A 21,905-nucleotide genomic window follows, 5' to 3' on the forward strand; every position below is an offset into this window, starting at 1 on the left:
AGGGGGAGAATGAGGGAAAGGGAAAATTGAAATTTAGAAATAAATAAAAAGGAAATGGAATAAAAAGAAAATAAAAATGGAAATAGACGTAAAGATAAAAAATAAAAATAAAAGGAAAAAAGAAAAGAATGAGAAAAGAAAAAACTGAAAAAAAGGGAAAACAAAGGGGGAGAATGGAAACAGTAAAAAGAAAAAAGCATTTAAACCAAATTGAAAATAAAAAAAGAAAGAAAAGAAGATCTAGGAAAAGAAACTAAACCTGAGAGTCTGAGCTCACTCCCTGCCCAGGGCTGTCACGCCCCGGATCCCCTCTGTGTCCCCACAGCAGTGCCAGGGGTATCCTCCAAAAATTCCTGTCTTCACCACACCCGGGGGCAAAAGTGTGCCCAGAAACCCCATGAGACACCTTGGCCCCAGCTGTGGTGTCTCCAAGGTGTTTTTGGGGGAAAACCCAGGACTGATGGATAACTGCTGCTGCCAGGAACAGATTCAGCAGGATCAGCAGCTCTGGCATCAGCCATGGATCTCCACATCCATCCACATCAGTCCCTGAGGAGCCTCCCCTGTGCCCAGGCACAAGGAACAGCCAACAAACAGAACCAGGGAAGCATCACCTTCTTTAATTAAAAATAAAAATACAAGGGAACATGGTTTTTTGTGTGTGGATACTGCAAAGCAGCTTCGGGCTCCGCACTCCTCTGCCCCGGGGAGCTCCTGGGAGCCAGACTCCAGCACCCAGGGCTCTGCAAATTCACATGGAACGAGCCCAGAGCTCTCCTTGGCCTCCTCTTCCCCATGCAGAGGTGGCACCAGCACGGAGAAGACAGTCTTTGTGCCAGGACCAGGGGAAAGGCAGAGCAGCAGGTGTATTTACAGATGGGAAACGTTTCAAACGCAGCATTTCCGTCCCAGGAGCAAAGCCAAGGGTTTTTCCACCCGAAAGCAACAGTGGAAAACCAGCCGGGAGCCCCCGGCCTTGTCACGCTTGTAGCGCCTTCTTGCTCTTCTTCTTCTGCTCCTTGAGGGCCGCATCGTGAGCTTTCCTCTTCTCAGCCAGTTTGTTGGCCTGGGGAGAGAGCCCCGAGACCCCCAGTCAGAGCAGGACAGGAGCTGCAGAGCCCCAGTCCCACCACAGCTCCACGTGCAGGATGGACCCCACGGCACCGGGATCAGGGTGGGACATGGAGAGGGGGCCCTGAGGGGGCACAGGGAGCTCTGCCCGGCTGTGGCACAGCCTGGGGACACTGGGAGGGACCTCAACACCTTCACCAGGGACGGGGAGGAGTGGAAGGAGCGAGTTTGGGAAGAGCCCAGCCCAGGATGCAGGTGGGGGGCCCATCTCCGTACCTCGCGGATTTTGCGCTTCTTCCCAAACATGATCTTCTTGTAGAGGTATTTCTCCCTCTTCTTCATCATCATGATGGCCAAGCGCTTCTCCTCGCTCTGCTGCTCTTGCTCCAGGCGCTGCTTGTCCTCCACCCGCACCTTCCCCGCTGTCACCTTCACGGGAAGCACCTGTGCGGAGCCAGGGAGCTCAGGATACCGGGAACGCCCCTCCTTCCACAGGGACAGGCATTTCCAGCCCTTTCACTGCGGGCCAGGGAAGAGCCACAGCTCCCTCTGGACCTGCAGGGATGGGAGCTGCAGCTCATGAATGTGGGGCCAGGAGCATCTCTGGAAGTGTCCAAGGCCGGGCTGGATGGGGTTGGAGCAGCCTGGGACAGTGGAGGGTGTCCCTGCCCATGGCAGAGGGTGGAACAAGATGAGCTTTAAGGTCCCTCCCAACCCAAACCATTCCTTGATTGTCTGAGTGTCCCACTGGCCCCAGGACAGGGACATCCCTCAGCAGGGACAGTGACACCAGAGCTGCCTCCATGGGCTCCCACCTTGTTGCTCTGAGTGCTCTGAGTCTTCTGCTCTTCCATCTTCTGTAACTTCATCTCCTCTTCTTTTTCAGACTCATCTTCCTCTTCCTCCTCCTCTTTGTCATTGTCACCTTCTTCTTCCTCCTCTTCCTCCTCCTCCTCTTCACTCTCTTCCTCTACAAGGAGACACCACTGTTACCCCCGGGATGCTCCAGAGCAGGCCCAGCCCAGCTCCCAAACTCCTCTGAGGGCTCCCAGCACCTGGATTCTCTCCCCTCTGCAGGGCCAGCAGCTTCAGCTTCTCAGGAGGGACGTAGTCGCCCTCCTTCTCCGTCACGAAGGGGGAGAGGTGCGGGGGCAGCAGCACCCCAGGGAAATAATCGGCCACGGGCAGGCACAGCTTGGCATTCACCGAGTCAAAAACCCACTGGGGCTGCAGGTAGTACCTGGGCGAGGCAGAGGGGTCCCACCTCAGGCTCTGGAGCCTGTGGGACAGCTCTGGGATGGCTGTTCTGCGGAGGGCCCCCCTGCCTCACCCACCTGCCAACCACCTGCTTGTCCACACGGGGCCGGTCGATGATGTGGTGCGTGATGGACGGGTCCGTGGCGTCGTAGGTGGCACCGATGCACAGGGACTTGTCCCAGGACACCTGGCCACCGAAGCAGCTGTGGGCAAAGCCACCGAGGAGTCAGGCTAGCAGGTGGGACCCTCAGGGTCACCTCACCCGCAAGGACATCGGGTGGGTTGGCCCCAAAAGTCCTGCCAGAGAGGCTGGGGGAAGCCAAGGTTCTCCCGGCCACCACGCACCGGATGACGAAGGCCAGCGGCTCCCGGGGCACCTCCCTGTTGAGGAAGAAGCGCAGCCCCTCGAAGAGCTTCTTGTGCTTCTCCAGAGCCTCCTGCTCCTTCTTCTTGGCATCCATCTGCTCCGCTGTCTCCTGCTCGGAGCAAAGCCCTCAGCCTCCTTCCCACCCACAGCCCCTGCCAAGCCCCCCTTGGCAAAGGGGGGGCTCAGGAGCTGTCCCCAAACCGCCAGCCTGAGCACAGGACAGGATCCCCCAGGGCCAGGGATGAGCCCCCCACCAGGGTCTTACCCCCTCCACTGGGAATTCATCCATCTCCACCTCCTCCTCGTGGGTTGGAGCCACCGCCCGGGCCAGGCTGGCGCTCAGAGCCGAGAGCCTCTGCAGGGAGAGGACACGGAGTCACATCCAGGGGGTGGGAAAAGGGACAGCCCCAGGGGGGAAGGGGATTTCTCAGAGCAAGAGGCCAGAAGAGCCAGGGCCTGGACAGAATTCAGCCTCCTCCTGGCACTGTCCCCAGCACGGGGCTCTGGAGGGTCCCCGGCCACGCAGGTGGTGCCTGAGGCTGAGCCCAGCTCTGCCCTACAGGAACAGGGAGTTTGGGATCAGCCCCCTCCAACCTGCAGGGATCTGGGTCTGCCCCTTGGTGCCACAGCAGGAGAGCTGTGGGCAGGACATGAAGGCCACACAGTGTCCCCACAAGTCACAGTGCCAGCCGTGTCCCTCACCTCCAGGTAGCTCTCTGAATCCATGGCGTACTCCTTGCCCTCTGCAGGCTTCAGCTCATCCTCAGCCTGGCTGTCTATCTGGGGAGGAGCAGAGCGGTGGAGGCAGCTCCCAAAAACAGAGACCCCAGAAATCCCTCATTTCCACCCCCCTTTCCAGCGATCGGGTTGCCACCACCCCGGGGTGGGACAGGTGGTCCCCGCAGTGACCCCAGGGTGGGTGGTGGCCTCACCTTGGGGGGGTACAGCAGGTTCAGGGATTGGTAGAGGCGGAAGTTGACGAAGCCCAGGAGGGTGGTGTAGAACTCGGTGAAGGTGGCCATGACCCGGTAATCCACGTCTGTGGGGTGCTGGTAGCACATGGGATGGGATAAAGGACCCCCCTCTGCAGGGACAGGGGCCCATCCCAGCCACAGGGAGGAGGATCCCATAATATCCCCATTTAGGAAGGGACCATCCAGCCCAGCTCCCGGCCCTGCCCAGACACCCCAACAACCCCAGCCTGGGCATCCCTGGCAGCGCTGTCCAAACGCTCCTGCAGCTCTGGCAGCCTCAGGGCCGTGCCCATTCCCTGGGGAGCCTGGGCAGTGCCCAGCACCCTCTAGGGGAAGGACCCTTCCCTGAAATTCAGCCTGAAGCTGCCCCAAACACAGAGAGGTCACAGCCACCACCAGACCCTGGGCAGGGAGAACTCTGCAGGCTTCCCCCAGGGTCCTGCTGCCACCCCTCCATGCCTGGATACACAGAACACTTCATCCCATCCTGCAGGTGGACTCCAACTCCTCAAGATGGCAGAGCTGGACAAGAGCAGGACAAGGAAAAGGACAAAGGGCAATGGCTTCCCAGTGCCAAAGGGCAGAGTTAGATGGAATTTTAGGAAGGAATTCCTCCCTGTGAGGGTGGGCAGGCCCTGGCACAGGGTGCCCAGAGCAGCTGTGGCTGCCCCTGGATCCCTGGCAGTGTCCAAGGCCAGGCTGGATGGTATCACGGTGTCCCACAGTGGCAGGGAGGAGAAGAGAGATCCAACGGGCAGGCATTGTGCAGCAAGATTGATTTTCTGAATTGTTTTACAACTCTTTTATAGACTTTTTTCTTCATAGTCTAATCGGTCAAAGGATCAGCCATTCCTTGGGGTGATTGGCTAAAATCCTAAAACATCCATTGTCAAAATATTTTTGTCCTGTACCATAAACAAAGCTCTGCAAGGTTCATAGTTTATAGAACTCTGCTAATATCTTCTGTGAGAGAGAAAAATATCTCACGGCACTGGAAAGAAGCAAGAGAAATTCTTGCTAGCTGCATATTTGTATCCACAGGACAGGGCTTGGAGCAGCCTGGGATAGTGGAAGGTGGAATGTCCCTTCCAACTGAAAACACTCCAGGTTTCTGTGACTCAGAACCACAGAACCACAAAGCCTCAACCCAACCATGCCCAGCCCTGGAAATCGCAGGAGTGAGTGCAGAGAGCCCTGCTGTGCCCAGGACCTCCTGCCAAGGCTCAGGGGAAGCTGTCCCAGCACAGTGGGGACTTCCCCTTGCCCTGCTGCCTGGGGGACACAGCAGAACCCTCTCGCTGAGGCTGCAGATCTGACTCATCCCTTCCCTCCGCTCCCCCAGGTTAATCTTTAATGGCTGATAAAGGAGCACATCAATAACTGAGAACACGAGGAACTGGGGAGACTGGTACAGGCAGCCTCGGGGGATCCCGAGGTGACAGATGGCAGTGTCCCCACGTGCCTCCCGAGCCAGGCCCTGTGATCTCCCCACAGGCTGGGCACAGCCTCGTCTGCCACAGGACGGTCCCTCACCCCTTCCCTGGTGATCCTGGAGGCTCTGCCCAGGTACTCACGTCGTGGGCAAAGGTGTAGGGAGTGATCCAGGTGATCGGCTGCCCCAGCACCTCTGCCTGGTAGTAGATGCCCTTGATGGAGAGGAACACCTGGCAGGACAGAGCAAAGGCTCAGCGGGAGGAAGGCTGCTGTGTCCCCGTCACTGCCACCCCTTCCCCCCGCAGCAGGTTCCTCAGGGAGCGCCAGATCCCAGTGGCATGTGGGATCTGATGTCCCCGTGCCCAAACACAGCACCCCACACCCCCCCAGGAAGGGGGTCCGGCCCCACCTTGCGCAGGGAGCGGGAGGCGATGACGTAGTTCTGGAACTCCACGGCCAGGCGCCGGCACAGCTGGATGGTCTGCACGTGGCACTTGCCCGTGCGGGGGAAGGTGGAGAACAGGAAGCACATGGACAGGGCATCGTCCAGGTCCCGCAGGGCGTCGATGAACGTGGGGTACCTGCAGCAGGGGGGGACAAGAGGGGGTCACAGCCAGCCCCAGAGTCCTGCAAAAGCTGCTGGGGCTGGGGGAGACCCCGAGTGAGAAAGGAATGGGAACTGCGGAGCATCCACCTGCACATCCCAGCAAAGCTGGGCAGAGGAGGATGGAATATCCTGATCTAGGATGGGACCCATGGGGATTACGGAGTTTTCGCCCTCCTGTGTCTCCTCCTTGCTCGCTGTCACCAAAGCCACCAAAGCCTTGGCAGGACTGACCCTCCCCCAGCCCTCTGAGGAAAACACCCCACAGGGAGAGCAGGGGAGTTCCCTGTGTCCTCCTGGAGCCACCCAGGATGGCTGGACATTCCTGGCTCTCTCATTCCTTCTCCTCCAGCCCAGAAACACAAAACTCCATCAATACCTCCAGAAATTACACACGAGGTGGATTCCCAGAGAGGGCTGGATGTGATGAAGGATCAGAGAATCCCAGGATGGTTTGGGTTGGAAGAACCTTAAACCTCATCCCATTTTCTCCCCTGGCCCTGGGCAGGGACACCTTCCACTGTCCCAGGCTGCCCCAAGCCCCAATGTCCAGCCTGGCCTTGGACACTGCCAGGGATCCAGGGGTAGCCACAGCTGCTCTGGGCACCCTGTGCCAGGGCCTGCCCACCCTCCCAGGGAACAATTCCTTCCCAATATCCCATCCAGCCCTGCCCTCTGGCACTGGGAAGCCATTCCCTGGGTCCTGTCCCTCCATGCCTTGTCCCCAGTCCCTCTCCAGCTCTCCTGGAGCCCCTTTGGGCCCTGCAAGGGGCTCTGAGCTCTCCCTGGAGCCTTCTCCTCTCCAGGTGAGCACCCCCAGCTCTCCCAGCCTGGCTCCAGAGCAGAGGGGCTCCAGCCCTGGGAGCAGCTCCGTGGTCTCCTCTGGACTCCTCCAGCAGCTCCAGGTGCTTCCTGTGCTGGGCCCCAGGGCTGGATGCTCCAGGTGGCTCTGCCAGGGCTGTCTCACCTCTCCTTGACGATGTGGTCGAGTTTGTAGGTGGGTTTGTTGTCCTTCAGCCGCTCTACAGTGCCCCACTCGCTCTTCCCGTAGGCCTTCCGGAGCTTCCGGACAAACACCTGGGGGGACAGGGGGCCATGGGGGCTCTGTGGCACTGGACGAGCCCCAGGGCCCCCTCGGGTGGGATAAGCACCTTATATTCCCGGAATTTGTTGACGATGGGCTCGTGGAGCAGGAATTTGATGTCCTTGAGCAGGTAGAAAGTCCTGGGGGCGGTGGAGCCCTTGTTCACCTTCTTCTTGTGCTTGGGCTCGTGGGGGTAAATCCCCTTGAGGATGCAGAGACGTCTGGGGACGGGAACAGGGCTGGGACACGGGGGCCACTGCCGCCCTGTGTCCCCTGGGACACCCCGGGCCCTTCCCTTGGAGGGGGAACCCCAAACGTGGCAGCCTGAAACCGGGGTAGCACTCCACGACCCCAAGGGAAAGGGCCACGCTCTTGGACAGGAGCTCAGGCTGTCCCAGGGCCACCCCACACATCCACCACGGACTTCGGGTCCCTCTGCTCCCCAAGAGGGGCCGGGGGTCCCAGGGGGGCGAGGGGGGGTGATCAGTGGGGTCTGGATGGGCAGAGCTCAGGGGCGTGGGGCGCCTCGGCGGAGGCAGGAAATCCCTGCGGGGTCTGAGGGCACCTCAGGGGGCTCACGGGGAAGTCCCGGGGAACTGAGAGCAGGCGTGGGGTGTTTAGGGGGGAGTTCAGCGGGATGGGGGGCCAGGGATGCCGAGGGAGGGGTTCAGGGCCACCCCACGCAACCACCACGGGCTCCATCTCCCACGGCTTCCCTGCCTGCGGACCGGGGGCCCCGGAGGGTTTGGAGAGATGGGAGTACGGGGTGTAGGGGGCAACTGAGGCGGGGACTCGGGGCTCCGGGGCGTTCTGGGGGCCCCGGGCGCACCTGAAGTCGGGCAGGCTCAGCTGCAGCTTCTTCCGCGCCCGGTTCCGGGTGATGTAGTTGGTGGCGGCTCCGCGCTCGTACTGGGGAGAAACGGGGGCGTTGGGGGAGCGCGGGGGTGCTGAGGGGGTCCCCGCAACCCTCCCGGGGCCACCGGGACTCCTGAGAGTGGAGAGGGAGGAGAAACGGGAACCGGGGGCTGGAAGGGGACAGCGGACACGGCCAGCGCGGGGGGCTGGAGGGGAATCGGGCATGCACCGCTAGCAGGGAGGGGTGCAGGGGCACGACACGGCCGGAGGGGTGCCACCGGCACCGGCACGGGGGGAGGAGACACGGGCCGGCACCGATACCGGGGGAGACGGAGAGGGCACGGAGGAGGAGGAGAGGAACACGGAACGGGCAGGCACCGGACGGCGGGCACGAGCCCCGGGAGCGTGACCGCGGCCGAAAGGAGGGGCCGGGAAGGGCCCGGTACCTTCTTCTTCTCCAGCCCGCCCATGGCGCCGCCGCCGCCGCCGCCGCCGCCGCCACGTGCGCCCGCGCAACGAAGGACCCCGCGCTGCCCACGCCGCGCCTGCGCCCGCGGCTGGGCCCGCGCCCACCGGAGCGGCGCCGCGCTGGGCACGAGGGCAGCGCGGACACCGGGAACAGCGCGGGCAGAAGCAGCGGGGTGGGCGGGCGGCGGGGCCGGGGCAGGCGGCAGAAGGGGGTTGATCAGGCGCGCAGCGGGCAGCCCAGAGCCCTCGCAGAAGGGGTCCTGAGGTGCGGAGCACACTGGGATATCGCAGTGCAGCGCAGGGCATGCTGGGATATAACGGGGCAGGCGGTGCGCGGAGCATTCCGGGATATAGCGAGGCAGGCGTGGCGCGAAGCACGCCGGGATGTACCGGGGCGGGCTGCGCGGGGCACGCCGGGATGTACCGGGGCAGCTGTGGCGCGAAGCACGCCGGGATATTGCGGGGCAGGGCTGGCGCGGAGCACGCCGGGATGTACCGGGGCGGGCCGCGCGGGGCATGCCGGGATGTACCGGGGCGGGCCGCGCGGGGCATGCCGGGACGTTAGGCGGCAGGAGCGGCGGGGCGGGCGCCGGTCAAACACCGCGATCGCGGCCGGCGGGTCCCTGCCCGGGCCTGGGGGCCCCGCTGCTCTCCTGTAGGCCTTGGCGCCGCAGCACCGACCGCAGGACACCGGCCTGGGCGGTCCCCAGCCTGCGGGTCCCACAGCGGGGCAGGTGTTTGGGGAACACCCGGTCACGGCCGGTCTCGGTGGGAGGAGGGTCCCCAGGCCCGCTCCCCTGTGCTCGGTGTCCTCAGGCTGACGGGGCCGGAGCCCAGCGGTGCCCCGGGACCCCCTCCTGGGCTGCGGGATTTGTTTTCGTGGCTCAGGACCCTCACGCCCCCCGGCTTTAGGGATTTATTTTTTGCAGTTTGTCCCCCCTCCCTGCCTGTCCCTCGGCTCCCGGGTGGGGCTGATCAATCTCCTTTCTCAATTAAATCGTAGTTCCAGGCGAGCATGGGAACTCTCGTTTCCAAAGGGGGCGGATTTGGCCGGGTTTCATCCCTGTCTATTTTCGGGCTGTGCCCGCCGGTGTTGACCCGAGCAGGGCACCTGGGGCCAGGCTGCCCCGGGCAGGGTGTCCCGGCCCGGCCGGGAGTGCCCCCGCGCCCCTCGGCTGCGCCTCAGCCAAAGTTCTGCCCCGTTTGTGCTGACTCGGCCCCGGCGTGCGGAAACGGCCTCTCGCCCCACCTTCCCGTGCTGTCCCGGCTCATCCTGCCGCTCCCGGCTGTCCGGCGGGGCTGTGCCGAGCTCTGGCACCCCCGTGTCCCCCCTGTCCCGCTCCAGCATGTGGCTGCCGCTCGTCCTGCTGCTGCTGCTGCCCGCGGTCCTGCCCGCCCAGTGCTGCGGTGAGTGCGGCCCCGGCCCCCCAAACCTGCCCGGGACCCCCCCGGGCCGGGAGCTCGCTCTGAGCTCGGGGGGGTTCCCTGAGGAGCGGGGTTTGGGGTGATGAGCCCAATCTCCAGCCCCTGGCGAGGACGGCGACTCGTGACAGCCCTCGCTGATGAATTCTCCAGGGCTCAGCTGCCCCCAGCCCAACCCCTGCACCCCCTGCCCGGAGCCAGCCCGTGCCCACCCCCCACACGGGTCCCTGGGGAGAAGGGTGTCACCCAGAGCCCCCTGCCACCCCCTCGGGCTCTCTGTGCTCCTGCTCCATGTCATGTCTCTTTGTTTCTTCCTCTTTTTTGGTGGGAAATCTGGAGGCTATGGGATTTGGGGGGGACGCGGAGGGTGTGGGGTGCACGGAGGGGTGGGTGCTGGGGGTCCATCCCCACCGCGGCCCCACACAACTTTGGGGGGGCTGTGGAGCCGCAGGGCCGTGCTTGGGGGGGGGTCTCGGCCCCCTCGTGCCCCCTCACCTGCACTGCCTCTCCCGGGCCGGGGCAGAGCCCCCGGGGGGCTCGGTGGGCGCCGTGCGGGTGCTGAGTGCGCGGCTGCTGGGGCTGGCGGGGGACCCCGCGCGGGACCCCGACCCCGCCGTGTACCTGGCCCTGCGCCTGGCCCGTGACCACGACCCGCGGCTGGAGCAGCGCTACCTGGAGAGGCTGCAGGACGCCTTCCAGCAGCCCTACGGCAGGTGGGTCCCCGGGGGGCCCCCCGCGGGCCTTTGGGGACGCCCCTGTCCCCCATGCTGACGCCCTGTCCCCGCAGGAGCCTGCAGGCCCACGGCCACTCCCGGTGGGACGCTGAGCACAGCACGTACGTGTGGGTGTCCCGGGGTCCCCTCAGGGCAGGTGACACCTCAGGCGGTGTCCTGGGAGGTGACTGGTGCCTTGCAGGAGCGCGGCGGCGTGGCCGCACACGGGGCGGCTGGCGCTGTACCTGCTGGGGCTGCGGGCCACCTGTCCCCCACTCAGTCCCCAGCGCTCGCTGGTGACGTGGCTCAAGTACTACCTGGAGGAGGACTGGACAGGTGAGAGTGTCCCTGCGGGGTGAGCGCCCACCTGGCACCCACACGTCCAGCCGTGGGACACGGGCTCACCCCAGTGACACCTCATGTGGTCCCCAGGCTCCCGGCGACACGGCCACCCCCTCACCAGTTACTACCAGTACGGGCTGGGTGTGCTGGCACTGTGTGTGCACCACAAGCGGGTGCGGGAGGAGGTGATCCGGCGGCTCCTCACGGCCCAGCACCACGGAAGGCTTGGGCACAGTGGCAGTGCTGTGGGTAAGGGTCCAGGGGCACAGGCAGTGGCACCCTGGTGGAAGTGTGACCCTGTGGTGACACTGGGGCATCCCTGCAGACACGGATGCCGTGGTGGCACTGGCCTTCACCTGCCTGGAGCAGAGGAGGTTGGTGGGGACCGGGCTGGCGGCCGAGCTCCGGGCAGCCGCGCACAGGGCCAGCAGGAGCATGGCCGAGGCCCAGGGCCCCGACGGCATCATCGGCAACATCTACAGCACCCCGTGGGCACTGCAGGTGGGTGTCACCCGAGGGGACATCCGGGCTGGCACTGGCAATGGGCATGGGGGGAAGTGGGGCTGCAGACGCGGGTGTGGGTGCAGGGGCAGACGTGGGTGCAGACGTGGGTGTGGACACAGATGCAGATGTGGGTGCCCAGGCAGAGGCAGCTGCCCTGGGGCAGGTGATGCTCAGCAGTGCAGTGCCCAGGTACCCGACCCTCCTCCCTCTTCCCACCATCCCCATCCCTCCCTGTCCCAGGTGTTCCTGGCCACGGGTGCATGCCAGACGGAGCCGGCGTTCGACCGGGCCACGGCCGCGCTGCTGGAGAACCTGGAAGCCTTCGGCACCGCCGCCACCATGGCCCAGGTGCTGCCGGTGCTGCACGGCCGCTCCTACCTGGACATCGCCTCCATGCATTGCCAGGAGGAGTCGGGTAGGAGCCGGGGCCAGCTGGGATTGGGGTCAGCGCTGGGGCCACCATGGTGGTGGCTGGGCGTCACCAGTGCTTTGGTGGCTCCTCAGACACGCTGACACCCATGGACATCGAGCCCCCGACTGAGGTGCCGGGGAGCAAAACGGTGCAGCTGGTGGTGGAGTGTCCCCTGCCCTGGTGTTACGAGCTCCGGCTCTACGACCGCCCGGTGTCCGTGCCCGCCGCCGCCTCCCTCCTGGACGTGCTCTGGGCGGCTGCTGCGCTGGAACCCCACGACTTCAAGTATGTGGGGGTCACGCTGTGGTGGCCACGTGTCCTGCACCTGCGCCACGGGCTCACCCCGGTTCCCACTGCCAGCAATGCCGAGGCCAGACCCTCACCCTGTGACCCTGCTGTCCCATCCCCCAGGTTCCACACCCAGGACACCCCACAGGGCCCCTTCCTGACCCAGGTGCTGGGGCTGGAGGCCCGGCAGGAGAAGCGGAACTACTGGCAGCTCCTGACCGCACCCAACACCCCCCTGCAGATGGGTGAGTGGTGGGTGGGGGTCCCTGGGGAGGTGGCGGGGGTCCCCTGCAGCCCCATGGCTGCTGTCCCACCCCGAACCACTGTCCCTCACTCTGCAGGTATCGCCGACTACAGACCCCAAGATGGGGAGACCCTGATCCTGCGCCTCAGCGAGTGGTAGAGGGTGGGGGGTGATGGCAATGAAACCCCCACTGAGGGCACAGAACCTGCCGGCTCCCTGCTTCTTGCTTTCCGTGGGCCAGCACCCCAAATCTGCCCGGGGCAGGAGGAGGGGACACACACGATGCCCCGTGTCCTACGGGTGCAGTGGGATGGGAGCACGCAGACCAGCAGCTCCTTCAGTCCTGGTCCCAGTCAGGAATGGGGCAGGCGGCCGCTGGGAGCAGCCGTTTTTGGGGTGTCCAAAGCATTTTTGGGGAGGCCAAAGATTTGGGGAGTCCGAGTCAGCGCTGTTCATCCTCAGTAAAGACCAGCTGAGATCCCCCTCCCCTGTAACCCCGTGGGGGTACTGAGCTCCCACTGTCCCAGGGCTCGGGGATCGCGGTGCCCGAGGGGGACCCCCAGGTGTGCCCAAATCTGCGTGATGCCCCCGCGAATTTAATCCAACCCCCAAAATCACCGGGGCAGCGGCGGTGTCGGGGCGTGGGTGTCCCGGCGGGTCGGGGGCGATGGCGCAGGGAGCCGGGCGGGGGCTGGGACGCGGCCCCGCTGTCACCAGGGAGCCACCGCACGGTGCTGAAGGCCGGGGGTGCCCAGCGGCCCCGCCGCCCGGGCGGCACGGCCGGGTGTGTCCCCGGTGCCCCCGGTGCCCGTGCCCGCCGTGCCCCGCCCGCCCGGCAGTGACGCGATGGCCTCGCAGGGAGGAGTCTCCGCCCTCCGCTCCCGCCATCACCAAACTTTCCGCTGGCCCCGGTCGCCGCCGCCGCCTTCTCCCGGCACATGGCACCGCCACCCCGGCGCTGAGCCCCGCCAGCACCCCCGGCCGGGGGCCGCCGCCGCAGGGAGCGGGGACAGCGCGGCCGCCGCCGCAGAGAGCGGGGACAGCGCGGCCGCCGCCGGGCCAGCACCGCTGTCAGCGGCACCCATCGCGGGGCTCTCGGGAGGACGGGGCAGAGCGGCGAGCGGCGGCCGGAGGCAGCGGAGCCGGTGCCCATGTGCCCGCGGTCGCGGCGGGGCGATGAAGCCGCGATGAGCACGGCTGGCGAGGGCGCCCCGCGGCCCTGGAAGCCCGACCCGGGGCAGGCGGACGGGGGGCGGCCGCCGGGGCCGGCGCTGCCGCTGACCCTCAGCGTGCTGGCCTGGCTGGGCACGGGCACCACCATGGCCGGCCTCAACAAGTGGATCTTCGCGGCGCACGGGTTCCGCTACCCGCTGCTGCTCTCGGCGCTGCACATGCTGTCCGGCGTGGCCGTGGGCTACCCGCTGGGCTGGGCACGGGCACCGGGCCCCCGGCCCCGCGCCAGGATCTACCTGCTCAGCCTCACTTTTTGCACCAGCGTGGCCCTGGGCAACCTGGGCCTGAGCTACGTGCAGCTGGACGTGGCCCAGGCCGTGGCCACCACCACGCCGCTGGTGACGCTGGTGCTGGGGGTGCTGGGGGGCCGGCGGCCGCACCCGCTGCAGTTCTGGGCCATGGGGCCGGTGTGTGCCGGGGCCGCCTGCAGCATCGCCGGCGGGCTCTGCTTCTCCCAGCCCGGCTGCGGCTTCCTTCTGGCCGCCACCGTGCTCCGCGCCCTCAAGTCCATCCAGCAGAGTAAGTGCCACCTGTCCCTGTCCCTTTCCTGCATGTCCGCCCGCCCCTGGCACGGCCCCTGGGGCACAGGGGTGCTGGTGTCACCTCGGTGCCACCCCGGTGCTGGGGGTTCTCCGTGCTCACCCTGCCACCCGCTGCCCACCCTGATGTCACCCCAGCCCCAATGCTACCGCACCCTATCACTGGTGTCACCCCAGTGCCACCTTTGTTCCGCTGACGCTCCCTGCCCACCCTGGCCTCAGCGTCACCCCGTGGTGACAACCGTGGTGGCACTCTGGCTCCCAGTTTCACCCGAGCCGCAGTGCCATCTGCTGTCCCCGTTGGTCCTGGTGCCACCCTTGTATCACCCCAGCCCCAGTGCCACCCCATGCCCACTCTGTCCCTGGTGCCACCTCAGAGCCACCCTTGCCCCTCTCAGGGCTGTGTCGTACTTGTGGCCCTGAGGTGATGTGACCTTAATTTGTCAATGATGACACCATTAGTGTCCCTGTGGTGTCCTGGGGCCATGGGGGGTGGAAATGCCCTAGTGTGGCACAGGGTCACCCGGCCTGTCCTGTCCCTGTGGGCTGCTGGACTCCCTGCGAGTCCTCCCTTCCCAGGGGCTCTGGTGGCCGCGGTGCCACCCAGGCCGTGGTGTCCTTGGCAAATGGCAGCGAGGAGCCAGCTGGAATGTTTTTGGCTGGCAAGGGAGCACTTCCTCCAGAGCCTGTGACTCAGGGCACCGTAGGGATGGGCTCTGGCATGGGGCCATGGGCTCACCCCAAGGTCCCCATGGCTGTACTGGGGTGCTGTGGCCCCCCAAGGGACACCACTGGTCATCACGTCAATGCCCTGTCACTTTTTCACCCTCAGTGCAACATGGACAGTGGCTCCGGGGAGGATAGGGGCATGTCTGTGTGTGGCAGCCAGCCCTGCTGTGCCTGCTGTCCCCACTGTCCTCAGATGACCCGGAGGGGGGGACATAGGGACAAATGCTCCAAAACGGGCTGGGAAAGCTGCCCTGTCCAACCCTCACTGTGGCACCCTGACCCCCAAACCCAGGCACTCTTGAAACTGGACACCCTCTGAACCAGGGCACCTCTAGACCAAGGAGTCCCAGAAATGAAGGACTCCCAAACTACTAAACAGAGACACATCCAAACCTGGGAACCTCCAAATGGGACCCCCCAAACCAGGGCACCCCCAGCCCATGGAAGGAACTGCCCTCCCTCATTTTCTGCTTCCCAGTGACATTTGGGATTTCTTTGCTGCTTGGACCCGTGTTGTTTGGTGTCCCCTGTGGGTGCTGGGTGTCCCTGTGGTGGGTAGGTGGGATGTCCCACTGACTGTCCCCTGTCCCCCCAGGTGTGCTGCTGCAGGAGGACCGTCTGGATGCATTGTCCCTGCTCGGCCTGACGTCCCTGCCCAGTTTTGTGCTGCTGTTTGGGGCGGCCGTGGCGCTGGAGCTGGGCCCCTCGTGGCAGGGCGTCCTTCGCCCCGACGCCGCGCTCTGGGGCTGCGTCCTGCTCAGCTGCCTCGGCTCCGTCCTCTACAACCTGGCCACCTCCTGCCTCCTGTCCCTCACCTCAGCCCTCACGCTGCACCTCCTGGGCAGCCTCACCGTGGTGGGCAACCTGCTGCTGTCGCGGCTGCTGTTTGGCACGCGGCTGGGCGCGCTGGGCTACGCCGGCGTGGCGCTGACGCTGGCCGGGATGGTGCTGTACCACCAGCCCCGGCTCCTGGCTGCCTGCTGGGGCCTGCGGGGGCTGCGGCGGCACCCGCGCCACGAGTAGGGACCCGTGGGGGGGTTGGGGCCAGGAGGGCTCTGGGGGAGTGCTGTGCACATGTGTGCCAGTGTGTGTGACTCTGTGCATGTGTGTGCCAGTGTGCACGGCTCTGTGTGCACACACCGGTGCTGAGGTGCACAGTGCTGTGCACACGTGTGTGTCTGTGCAAGGCTGGGTGTTTTCTGGTGAGCCCAGATGTGAGTGTACACGTCCTGCTTTGCACAGTGTACGTGTGTGCTGGTGCGCCCAGCGCTGTGCACGTGGATGTGCTGATGTGCACCTGTGTTGTGTGCACAGCTGTGCACACGTGCGTTGAATTGCACACTCTCAGGTGTGAGTGGGTCTGCGCACAGCTCTGTGCATGTGGGTGTGCGCAGGCCCTGCAGGTGTGAGCGTGGCTCTGTGTGGGGCACGTGCGTGTTGATGTGTGTGACACTGCACGCGTTGGTGTGCACAGCTCTGCATGCACACGTGTTGGTGTGCATGTGTGTGTTAATGTGCACACGTTGGTGTGCACAGGCTCTGCGTGTGAGCAGGTCTCGTGCTTGTGGGCACCTGTGCGTCGGTACAGACTGTACGTGTGCGAGTGTCTGTGTGGCACACGTGTGCTGGTGTGCACAGCTCTACGTGTGCATTGCTGGCAGGTGCTGCTGTGCACAGGGGCCCTGTGCAGCTGAGCAGGTACCTGTGTGTGTGCACTGGCTCTGCACGTGTGTTCCCGTGTGCACACAGGCTGGGCACGCCCAGGGACGTGGCTCTGGATACACAGCTCCATGCATCGGGCTGCTGTCCCACCTGGGAAAACTGACGTGTGTCTGTGTGTCTGTGTGTGTGTCACTACTGAGCTCTGCTGGCTGGAGTGGCCCCTGGCTTTCTGTACACTCAGTTCTCGTGGCTGAATGAGACACCCAGGACAGGGTGGATGCGTGTCCCCTCTCCTGTCCCCATCCCCACCGTGTCGTGACAATCCCACAGGGCTGCCAGTGGTGCTGCCAGCGTTGTCTTTGTCCCCACCGTGCCCTTCAGCCCCCACAGCTGTCCCCACCCCTCCCAGCTCGCTGCAGACTGGCATCCGTGGCAGAGATGGTGAGAGCCCAGCCAAGGGGATGGGAACAGCCTGGACTAGTTGCCATCGCTCCAGGACAGTGCTGGGCTGTGACACGGGACAGTGCTGGGCTGTGACACAGCACATGCTCACCATGGCAAAGGGACAACCCTGTGTGTGTGCCCTGGCACCGCTGCTGGGGTCCGTGGTGGCCATTGCCACGCTCGTATCTCCACTCTGGGGCTGAAGGACCCAGCTCCGATTGCACTTGTCCCAAAATAAAGCTCTATTTTTGTTGTACTCCACCCTTGGCTCCCAGAGATCTCCTGGCCAAGAAGGAAGGAAGGGAGGAACACCCAGTGCAAGGATAGGAAACTGAGGCACGGAAATGTCTCAGGATGTTCCAGCTCCTGGGAAAGCTGTGTCCAGCATCTCCAGCTCCAGCAGGGACAGCTGCGGTTTGGCAGCCCCAGGGCTGGCACTGGGACACCCCACAGGACACGGGAGGGATGTGGTGACATGGAGAGCAGTCACTGACCACAAGTGTCTGGAAAAGGGCTGGGAGCTTTGCCCTGCCCTGGGGTGGCATGACGCTGGAGCATCCTGTCCCCTGAGTCATGGAATCATGGAATATCCTGAGTTGGAAGGGACCCATAAGGATCATCGAGTCCAGCTCCTGGCCTTGGACAGACAGCCCCAAAAATCACACCATGTGTTGCTTGTCCTGCCCCTCTCCAGTCTGGTGACTCACTTGAACACACATGCACAACCCCACTTCCCTGGAAAATCCTCACTGGTTCCCTCCTCCTTTCCCAAACAGCGATTTTTTCCCCATTATTAGGGCAGTGATTTGAGGCTGCTTCCAGCAGCACCTGAGGAACAGCTCCTTGCAGCACGCAGTGAGGGGCGGGCAGCTCTCCGGGGTGTGCCAGAGTGCCACCGCTGCTGCCACCTTTGCCACGGTGCCCCAGGTGTGGCTGGAGTGGTGCCCATCCCAGAAAGGACACAAAGGGCCCGCAGTTATCAGCCAACGGCCCCTGCTCTGGCCAGGAGCCTGCTTGCTTTCTGGGCTCACGTTCCAGAGGCCTTTTCATAATGGGGAATGTTGGAAGGGAGGAGCGAGACCTGCAAACCTGCTACCCACGGCAGGCCTGGCTCAGGAGTCCTTCCCCAGGGACTGCCTGCCTATCCCCCCAGCCCCCTGACTCATTTGCTGGCACTGGGGTCTGCCCGGATCCTGGCTCCATCCATGGCTTTGCTTTTTCCACTTTGGATTCAGTGCCTTATGGTGCTCCCAGTGCCCTGCAGCTCCAGGGAGCGTGGCTGGCTGTCCCCATGCAGAGGTGGCAGGAGCCAGGCTGGTCGTAGGGGTCCCATTCCTGCTGGGATTGGGGGTTGTGTTGCCCATGGAAAGCCCAGCAGTGGTGGGAGGGGTGGCTGGGTGTGGTGACCCTCTCTGGGTATTCCAGGCCGTGATCTCAGCCTGGTGTTATCCCTCTGCTCCGGCCCCAGGAAGGATTGGGTTACCCACCACACAGGGACAGCTGCCCATGTGCTGAGTCTGGTGCTGCTCTGGCCAAGCTGGATGAGGAAAAGGCATCCCAGCCATGGGGTTTTGTGGGAGAGGAGCAGATGGGACCTTCCTGGAGAGCAGCCCCCTGGCACGGGGCAGGACCAGCCCAGCTGGAGCAGGGAACAATGGGCACAGCCCTCACACGGGCATGGAGAGGGATGGCCCCTTGTGAGGAAGGGTCACAGCTCTGAGCAGCAGCAGGGATGGGTGGCACCTCCACGTGCTTGGATGTGCTGGCTGACAAAGTATCATGGAATCACAAGATGGTTTGGGTGGGAAGGGAACTTAAAGGTCATCCCATCCCACCCCCTGCCATGGCAGGGACACCTTCCACTGTCTCAGGCTGCTCCAAGCCCCATCCAACCTGGCCTTGGACACTGCCAGGGATCCAGGGGCAGCCACAGCTGCTCTGGGCACCCTGTGCCAGGGCCTGCCCACCCTCCCAGGGGTGAATTACTTCCCAATATCCTATCCAGCCCTGCCCTCTGGCAGTGGGAAGCCATTCCCTGTGTCCTGTCACTCCAGGTCCTTGCTCAAAGTCTCTCTCCCTCAAGGAGCTCCAGGTGAAGCGTGGAAGTCCAAGGTGGGAAAAATAAACCCGTGTCCAATGGGACAGTGTGGTTATGACATCCATCCAGCCGGTTTCCCCTGGATCTGCTGCTGAACCACTGCTGAACCCTTCCTTGAAAGTGGCGATGGAACGTGCTGGGATGGCGCTGCAGCAGGAGCAGCGTGTGCCCACACAGGGGAGAGGAAATCCAGGCTGCATTTACTGTGTGCCTGGGAGCACAGGGTGGAAATTATCTCTGTTTCAGGACAGGGATTAACTGTTGCCCTGGGGCCCGTGGGGAGCTCACTGCACTGGCACAGCGGGATTTGGGATCTGCAGCGGGAGGCAGCAGGGACAAACACTTGCTAAGCTGGGCAGCCTGAGCCAGGAAATTATATCATGGGCTGTGCTCTTAAACTTACCACATCCCAGTCCTCAAATAGTGTCAGGGACTGTCCCGGGTATGGAGCTGGAATTTTGGCAAAGCCTTTTTTAGGGTAGATGTAGGAAGATTGCATTTTTCCTGGTAGGACAGCCTGGCCCAGAGAGCTGAGGACATTTGAAGCTGCTCAAATGAGACTGGAGGCCAAGAGATGGACAGGATGACCCCTCAGACTTCGTTCTAACCCCACAGTCTCTGTTCCAGCACCCAAAAATCCCCTCCAGGTTTTGTCCTTAACCATTTGGTGGCTTCACTGCTGGCTTCACTGCTGGCTGTCTGTGTCACAGGCTCCTGCCCTGCACTGAGCAGGCTCTTGGCTGAGTAGCTGAGCTTCTAAAAGATTAAATCACAGGAGCTTAAAGACATTATTAAAGTCATAGAATCAGAGAATCATGGAATGCTTAAGGTTGGAAAAGCTCTCTAAGACCACTGAGTGTTCTGTTGCCCCAGCACTGCCAAGGTCAGCACTAACCCATGTCCCCAGGTGCCACATCCACACACTTTTTGAACATTTACAGGGATGGGGACTTCACCCTGGGCAGCCTGTTCCAATGCCTTACCACCCTTTCTGTGAAGAATTTTCCCCTAATATCCAACCTAAATGTCCCCTGGTGTAACTTGAGACCATTTCCCTTGTCCTGTCTCTTGTCCCCTCGGAGAAGAGCCTGACCCCCACCTGGCTCCAACCCCTCACATCTGTTGGGGCTGTGGGACCCCACCAAGGAATGGGGTTCTTCACAAGCAAGGAGCAGCTTGCTCAAATCATAAGACATGGAATGATTTGGGTTGGAAGGGACCTTAAAGTTCATCTCATTCCAACATCCTGCCATGGGCAGGGACAATAACCATGGATCTCCCAAGGCATCTCCTGAAAAACAGTTGTGGCAATCAGGTGAGGTAAGAGAAAGGGTTGTGACATCTTTGGGTCTCTCCCAACCAGAGACACCAAAGCCTGTGCTCTTCCTTCCCTCTCTGGAAGGCAGCAGATGACGGGACTTTGAGTTGCTGTCTCAAATCCCATAGCTGTATCCCAGTTAGGAAAAACAAGTGTTGGTGACATTCCAAGTCTCCTGACTCACAGCAAGTTGCTGACCTGCCTCAGCAGCACAGTTTGTGCTGGAATAAAACAACACTCCCTGAGCACGTGGTGATCTCGGAGTCCCTGTCAGGGCCCTGGTACAAATGAGATGTGAAAGCTGTGCTGATTTTATTGATAGTAAAATTTACTACTTGCTGGGCTATCTCAAATCCTCTGTACTTTCAGCAGCACAGACTTCATGTTCCAGCTCCTCAGATGTGAGTTTATTTTCAGTGCTCCAGCATGGATCTGGAAGAACTGCTGCTGGCTTTCCCTGGATTTCTTGCCAAGAGGTCACAACAGCTCATTTGTACTCAGAGCAGCAGCGTTTCTCCTACTTCATTTCCATCAACATGGGCCACCATCCCGGCCGGAGAGCTGAGCATCCGGATCTGCTGATGCTGATCTTTGCACTGGCCTGACCTTGCTGCCAGGAGCTGCTGTTGGGCTTAATGATGGGATGGCAGGATTTGACCTCGGAGAAAGCCACTGTGTGCTGGGCTGATCCCCAGTGTGGGCGGCAGGGGAGGGGGAATTCTGCCCCTCTGCCCTGCTCAGGTGAGACCCCACCTGCAGAGCTGCCCCAGCCCTGGGGCCCAGCACAGGAAGCACCTGGAGCTGCTGGAGAGAGTCCAGAGGAGGCACCAAGATGATCAGAGGGATGGAGCAGCTCTGCTGTGAGAGAATTGGGGTAGCTCAGTCTGGAGAAGAGAAGGCTTTAGGGTGACCTAATTACAGCCTTCCAGTACCTGAAGGGAGCCAGCAAGAAAGATGGAGAGAGAAAGAAAGATGAAGAGAGGCTTTGCACAAGGACCTGGAGGGACAGGAGAAGGAAAAACGGCTTCAAACTGAAGGAGAGTAGGTTTTGATTGGATATTTTGAAGAAATTGTTCTCTGTGAGGGTGGGGAGGCCCTGGCACAGGGTGCCCAGAGAAGCTGTGGCTGCCTGCACATCCCTGGCAATGTTCCAGGCCAGGTTGGACATTGGGGCTTGGAGCAGCCTGGGCTAGTGGGAGGTGTCCCTGCCCATGGCAGGGGGTGGAACAAGATGAGCTTTAAGGTCCCTTTCAGCCCAAACCATTCCATGATTCCATGATTCCATGATTCCATGATTCTATTCCCACTGGGGAGAGGGAGCGGTGCTCCATCAGGCCAAGCAGCCATAGGGACTGACTCACCCCTGTGTGTCCCCACGCTGTGGATCCCGGCTGTCACTGAGCCCAGCAGCTGGAGATGCAGGCGGTGGGGGTGTCCATCATGGTGACATGCAGGTGCTCCATGTCAGGACAGAGGGTGGTCACTACTGCAGGCAGACATCGAGGATGATGCTGGTGCAGTGGGTGAAGGGCAGGAGCAGCTGTTGGGACCACTGTGTCACTGAGGTAGAGTTTGGAGGTGACATCTGACAGTCCACCTGTCAAGGTCACCATGACGACAACTGACCACCACCAGCAGAGACAGAGGGTCATGGAGGAGCAGGGCCGAACACGGCCTCGCATCACCATCTTCGCACCGCCCCAGAGCCAGCAGATCGTCAGGCCCCGGTGCAGGGCTGGGGGACCCTCACACTGCCCTGGGGCTGGGGAACTCTCACACTGCCCTGGGGCTGGGGGACCCTCACACTGCCCTGGGGCTGGGGAACCCTCACACCAGGCTGGGG

At 62.8% G+C, this 21,905-nt stretch overlaps 3 protein-coding genes across 4 annotated transcripts; 2 read left to right on the forward strand and 1 right to left on the reverse strand.

Moving 5' to 3' along the window:
- Positions 1-600: 600 nt before the first annotated feature.
- On the reverse strand, positions 601-8,162 carry PES1 (pescadillo ribosomal biogenesis factor 1). Its single transcript, XM_042023741.1, has 15 exons — positions 8,093-8,162; positions 7,621-7,700; positions 6,859-7,012; positions 6,675-6,784; positions 5,513-5,684; positions 5,244-5,333; positions 3,628-3,744; positions 3,398-3,475; positions 2,961-3,050; positions 2,674-2,804; positions 2,406-2,531; positions 2,127-2,311; positions 1,887-2,041; positions 1,348-1,515; positions 601-1,066 (listed from the first exon to the last, which is right to left on the reverse strand). The coding sequence occupies exons 1-15, from the start codon at positions 8,114-8,116 to the stop codon at positions 980-982; spliced, it is 1,767 nt and encodes a 588-aa protein (XP_041879675.1). The 5' UTR covers positions 8,117-8,162; the 3' UTR covers positions 601-979.
- A 594-nt stretch (positions 8,163-8,756) lies between these two features.
- On the forward strand, positions 8,757-12,243 carry TCN2 (transcobalamin 2). Its single transcript, XM_042023749.1, has 10 exons — positions 8,757-9,521; positions 10,060-10,249; positions 10,324-10,371; positions 10,452-10,585; positions 10,682-10,840; positions 10,917-11,092; positions 11,336-11,510; positions 11,600-11,792; positions 11,919-12,040; positions 12,137-12,243. The coding sequence occupies exons 1-10, from the start codon at positions 9,461-9,463 to the stop codon at positions 12,196-12,198; spliced, it is 1,320 nt and encodes a 439-aa protein (XP_041879683.1). The 5' UTR covers positions 8,757-9,460; the 3' UTR covers positions 12,199-12,243.
- Positions 12,244-12,863: 620 nt separating this feature from the next.
- Positions 12,864-16,907, forward strand: SLC35E4 (solute carrier family 35 member E4). Of its 2 annotated transcripts, XR_006015319.1 has the most exons (3): positions 12,864-13,791; positions 15,136-15,654; positions 15,911-16,907. XR_006015319.1 is itself a non-coding variant. In XM_042023762.1 (2 exons), exons 1-2 carry the CDS (start codon positions 13,191-13,193, stop codon positions 15,561-15,563), a joined length of 1,029 nt encoding a protein of 342 aa, XP_041879696.1. In that variant the 5' UTR covers positions 12,864-13,190; the 3' UTR covers positions 15,564-16,907. The 2 variants fall into 2 exon arrangements, 1 of the variants encoding a protein (XP_041879696.1); XM_042023762.1 differs by having other exon boundaries at positions 15,136-16,907.
- The last annotated feature ends 4,998 nt before the right edge of the window (positions 16,908-21,905 follow it).

The sequence above is a fragment of the Corvus kubaryi genome, unplaced genomic scaffold (assembly GCF_017639235.1).
Source record: "Corvus kubaryi isolate FWS band 111438036 unplaced genomic scaffold, C.kubaryi_AGA036_p1.0 127, whole genome shotgun sequence".
Taxonomy (NCBI): domain Eukaryota; kingdom Metazoa; phylum Chordata; class Aves; order Passeriformes; family Corvidae; genus Corvus; species Corvus kubaryi.

Excerpts from the sequence above, each read along its gene's own strand:
- PES1 (XM_042023741.1), bottom strand. The coding sequence starts at position 8,116 with ATGGGCGGGCTGGAGAAGAAGAAG. Across the intron at positions 6,785-6,858 it reads ACAAATTCCGGGAATATAAG|GTGTTTGTCCGGAAGCTCCG; the intron begins GTGCTTATCCCA and ends CTGTCCCCCCAG. Across the intron at positions 5,334-5,512 it reads CCTCCCGCTCCCTGCGCAAG|GTGTTCCTCTCCATCAAGGG; the intron begins GTGGGGCCGGAC and ends CTGTCCTGCCAG.
- TCN2 (XM_042023749.1), top strand. The coding sequence starts at position 9,461 with ATGTGGCTGCCGCTCGTCCTGCTGCTGCTGCTGCCCGCGGTCCTGCCC. Across the intron at positions 10,586-10,681 it reads CCTGGAGGAGGACTGGACAG|GCTCCCGGCGACACGGCCAC; the intron begins GTGAGAGTGTCC and ends TGTGGTCCCCAG. Across the intron at positions 11,093-11,335 it reads GCACCCCGTGGGCACTGCAG|GTGTTCCTGGCCACGGGTGC; the intron begins GTGGGTGTCACC and ends TCCCTGTCCCAG.
- SLC35E4 (XM_042023762.1), top strand. The coding sequence starts at position 13,191 with ATGTGCCCGCGGTCGCGGCGGGGCGATGAAGCCGCGATGAGCACGGCT. Across the intron at positions 13,792-15,135 it reads CCTCAAGTCCATCCAGCAGA|GTGTGCTGCTGCAGGAGGAC; the intron begins GTAAGTGCCACC and ends CTGTCCCCCCAG.